General features: G+C 58.1%; 1 protein-coding gene across 2 annotated transcripts; it reads left to right on the top strand.

Moving 5' to 3' along the window:
* Positions 1-3,588, top strand: LOC150017412 (calcium-binding protein 2). Of its 2 annotated transcripts, XM_090267430.1 has the most exons (7): positions 1-57; positions 527-703; positions 1,222-1,252; positions 1,990-2,124; positions 2,566-2,675; positions 2,798-2,945; positions 3,545-3,588. In XM_090267430.1, the coding sequence occupies exons 1-7, from the start codon at positions 1-3 to the stop codon at positions 3,568-3,570; spliced, it is 684 nt and encodes a 227-aa protein (XP_090123556.1). In that variant the 3' UTR covers positions 3,571-3,588. The 2 variants fall into 2 exon arrangements, with proteins under 2 accessions (XP_090123556.1, XP_090123557.1); XM_090267431.1 differs by lacking the exon at positions 527-703.
* Positions 3,589-3,916: the final 328 nt, after the last annotated feature.

A 3,916-nucleotide genomic window follows, 5' to 3' on the forward strand; every position in this document is an offset into this window, starting at 1 on the left:
ATGGTTCGGGCGTCCATGGGAAACTGTGCCAAGCGGCCCCGACACCGAGGGCCTAAGGTAGGAGGGCTAAGGGGGACAAGCCAAGCCAGGGGCCTGCGCTAGACCACGGAAGGGTCAGGTGGGTGGGCAGGGCCCTGTATGAGGCTGGGCAGGGGTTAGAGGTGGGCCCAGCCCAGGCAGGGGGAGGAAGGGGTTGGTTCCCACTGGACCTCCCCTGCCAAGCTCCACTGCCCCCCAGCTGCCCATCCAGCTGCCCATCCAGCTGCCCGACCCTGCTCTCTCTTAGTCAGTCTTGACCTGGGGGACACAGAGCTTGAGCTCAAGCCACAGGCTTTCTGAGTGACATTGGCCAAGTCCTTTGCCCTTCCTGGGCCTCAGTTTGCCCAACTGAACAGCAAGGGTGGACCCTTCCCGCCTAGAGCGTTAGTAGGTGAGGGCCCCCTCTCCTTGTGCCAAAGACAGGAGAGGCTGATGAGTAGGGGTGCAGAGGGACCCGTGCCCCAGCTCATGACCGGCTCTACTGCAGGACAGCTGGCAGTGGCCCAGCTCCCCCCCATGGGGCTCCCACCACAGCCGGGGCCCCAGCCTCAGCCCTGAGGAGCAGGCAGGCTCCAGGCCGGGCATCCAGGGCTACTCAGTGATCAGCACCCTAGTGGGGCCTGCCTGCATCTTCCTGCGGCCCAGCATTGCTGCCACCCAGCTTGTATGTACAACTGCCCGCCTGCCCACCCCCTGCCGCCCTCGTTCCCTCGCTTCGCCCGTCCCCGAGTAGCGGGGAGAGGACTGAGTGAGGAGGCTGCATCAAAGGCACACAGATTCAGCGGGCGGAGGAAGCAGAGAGAGACCCAAAGAAGTGTCAGAGACAGCCACCCTGGGGATGGGCAGGGAGGTGGCGTGGCCTCCAGGAGACAGACAGTGACACTGAGGACCCCAAGCCTGGGGTCTGCCCAACCCCAGACCCCCTGGAAAATGAAACTCTGTACCCTAGAAGAGGGTGACAGGGAGTGGGAAGGGCCTGGGGGAGGCCTGGCAGGTGGCAGGGAACAGGGGATCCCAAGACCCCCAGGCCAGTCAGCAGGAATGGGTGGGAGGCACCGGGTCTGAGCAGTGTCAGACAGACACGGGCCCTGTGCGTGCGTGTTATGGGGGGCTGAGTGGGGAGCCCCAAAGAACAAGAAGCAAGGGGTACAGGGAATTCCTATCCCCTCTGTGCCCCCTCAGGACCGGGAGCTGCGGCCGGAGGAGATTGAAGGTAAAGGTTTGGGAAATAACTGGAGGGGTGGGCTTGGGGGGGGGGTGCACATAGGGGAGGGGTGTTGGGTGGGACCTAGGAGCAAGAAGGACCTAGGAGCAAGAAGAAGCCTGCAGGGGACCTGTGCGAGGAGACTGGGGACAAGACTGAGCTGTCAGTTGCCTGGTCTCGTCTGCCATGTGGGTCATGGGCTACTTTTATATTTGTTCATTCGGCGAATGCTTCCTGGGTGCCCACGGTGGGCCTGGTCATGTGCTGGGCACCGGGAAGCATGGCAAACTGGAGAGATGGGCTCGCGTCCTCTGCAGAGACAGACGTCAACGAGTCAGCAAGGACCAAGGGTGCACAGTGCTTTCAGTTACAAGTACAAACGGGCTGGAGGAGTCTGAATTGAGAGGGAAGACTTCAGTGAGTAGGTGACGGAAGGACCAAAGAGGAGGGTTCAGAACGCGAGCTCCTTGACGTCAGGGATTTCCTCCCTCCCTCCCTTCTTTCTTTTTCTTTTTTCCTTGTCCTGTCCCCACTACCTAGAGCAGAGCTTGGCACATAGTATGTGCTCCTTAATATTTGTGGAAAGAATGAATTATAGGAATGGCATGTGCAAAGGCCCTGAGGCGGCAAAGAGAAACTGATGGTCAGAAGGAGGGAATGACTGGACCTAGAGGAGAAGGGTGAACTGATCGAAATGGGGACCCAAGGGGACACTGGGGAAAAACTGACCCTGCCCGGCTTGGCAGAGCTGCAGGTCGCCTTCCAGGAGTTTGACCGAGACCAGGACGGTTACATCGGCTGCCGGGACCTGGGCGCCTGCATGCGGACGCTGGGCTACATGCCCACGGAGATGGAGCTCATCGAGATTTCCCAGCAAATCAGTATGTGCCTCAGCCCGACCCCCTCTCCTGTTCTCCAGAGTCCAGGCCAGGGCAGCCCAGCAGCCCAGGCACAGAGATGCTGGCACCAGTTGGCCCGCAGAGCCCAGACCTTGGTTCATTCTAGAGCAAGGACTCTGCCTCCAGAGAATCTCACCATGTCCTACGAGATGGGCCTGGCAAGGACCACTCTTCCCATTTTTGAGATGAGGAAATTGAGTATCTGAAAGGTTAAGTGACTTGGCTAAGGTCACACAGCCAGATCATTGGAGCCAGGACTTAAACCCAACCAAATTCTTCAGGAAAATTAAGGAAAGCCATCAAAAAACACAGAGGACCCAGGCTTTGGGGCCCGGAGGGAGGGAAGGGCAGAGGTCAGAGGAGGGCCAGAGCTGGGCAGGGGTCTCTGATAGCCCCAGGGTCCCTGATGAGCGTGACCCCCAGGTGGCGGGAAGATGGACTTCGAAGACTTTGTGGAGCTGATGGGCCCCAAGCTGCTGGCCGAGACTGCAGACATGATTGGTGTCCGGGAGCTGAGGGACGCCTTCCGAGAGGTGCAGCCACCTGGGCAGAAGGCGGGTGGGGGCCTGTCTGTCTGCTGTGAGTGAGGAGCTCTGAGCAGATGAGTGATTAGTCTGTCGTCAGTGACCCAACACCATGACCAATGCTTCCACAGTTTGACACCAACGGGGATGGCTGCATCAGCTTGGGAGAGCTCCGGGCAGCCCTCAAGGTCCTGCTGGGTGAGCGCCTCAGCCAGCGGGAGGTGGATGAGATCCTTCACGACATTGACCTCAATGGGGACGGTCTGATCGACTTTGAAGGTACCACCTGACGCCACACACCCTGGAAGCTTTTCTAAGAGATAAAAAACAATAAAGGCAGGTGTATGACTGTGTGTCAGGCCCTGCGGTAAGCATATCCCCATCCTCTCCGGGTAAATCAGCACAAGCACCCTCAAGAGAGGAACTATTATTATTATCATCCTCACGAGCAGGAGAAGGACGTCTTTTCTTAGGGAAGTGGAGGTGCAGCACAAAAGGAGGTACATGGAGCCAAGAGTTGAGTCCAGGCAGCCTGATCCAGAATGCAGCTCCTCTTCTACACTGTGTTTCCCACAGAGAGAAAACAAGGATTAAATAAGCATAGGAAGCCCAGGAAAATCAGTATGTAGAAATTCTTCAAAGTAGGCCCCCAAATCATCCCTGAGCTTCCTAGCGGCCAAAGCAAGAACAGGTTCCATTACAAGATATTTTCTGTCCATAAGGCAAAGCCCCTCTTCTTAGCCCCAGAGATCTATTACCTCTCAGATCCAGGAGATTGCCCTGCAGGCCCTGCCCTTGACCACCCTCCTCACGCCTCAAGGTCAGTCTAATGGCCTCATCCAGGCAGCAGACCTGGAACCTTGGTTCTGTTCTGGCAGAGTTTGTGCGGATGATGTCTCGCTGAGCCTGCACAGAAGCTGGAGGCAGCAGAGGGGACCTGGGATGCCAGCCACTGCTCACGAGTGTGTTCCTGGAAGCCCATCACCTCCCACCGGGACTCTCTGACTCTCTTCCCACCCCCCGCCCCCCACCCCCCAACCTGTGTGCAGTGCCCTGCCTGCCCTCACCCCATCCCCAGTCCCCCACAAAGTCCCTTCCCCAGCTCTGTTTCTCTGACAATAAAGTACCTTCAGACCTGGAGGATGGCTTCACCTCTCACTTCCTCATCCTGGACGACCCAGTATTTGGCCCCCAAAAGTTAAGTCCTAAGCCACAAGCCCTTTCCATTGTGAGCTCTGGGTGAGCGGGGA

The sequence above is a fragment of the Furipterus horrens genome, unplaced genomic scaffold (genome assembly GCF_987537825.1).
Source record: "Furipterus horrens unplaced genomic scaffold, mFurHor1.1.pri manual_scaffold_2, whole genome shotgun sequence".
NCBI classification, from domain to species: Eukaryota; Metazoa; Chordata; class Mammalia; order Chiroptera; family Furipteridae; genus Furipterus; species Furipterus horrens.

Excerpts from the sequence above, each read along its gene's own strand:
- LOC150017412 (XM_090267430.1), top strand. The coding sequence starts at position 1 with ATGGTTCGGGCGTCCATGGGAAACTGTGCCAAGCGGCCCCGACACCGA. Across the intron at positions 704-1,221 it reads GCATTGCTGCCACCCAGCTT|GACCGGGAGCTGCGGCCGGA; the intron begins GTATGTACAACT and ends GTGCCCCCTCAG. Across the intron at positions 2,946-3,544 it reads CGGTCTGATCGACTTTGAAG|AGTTTGTGCGGATGATGTCT; the intron begins GTACCACCTGAC and ends CTGTTCTGGCAG.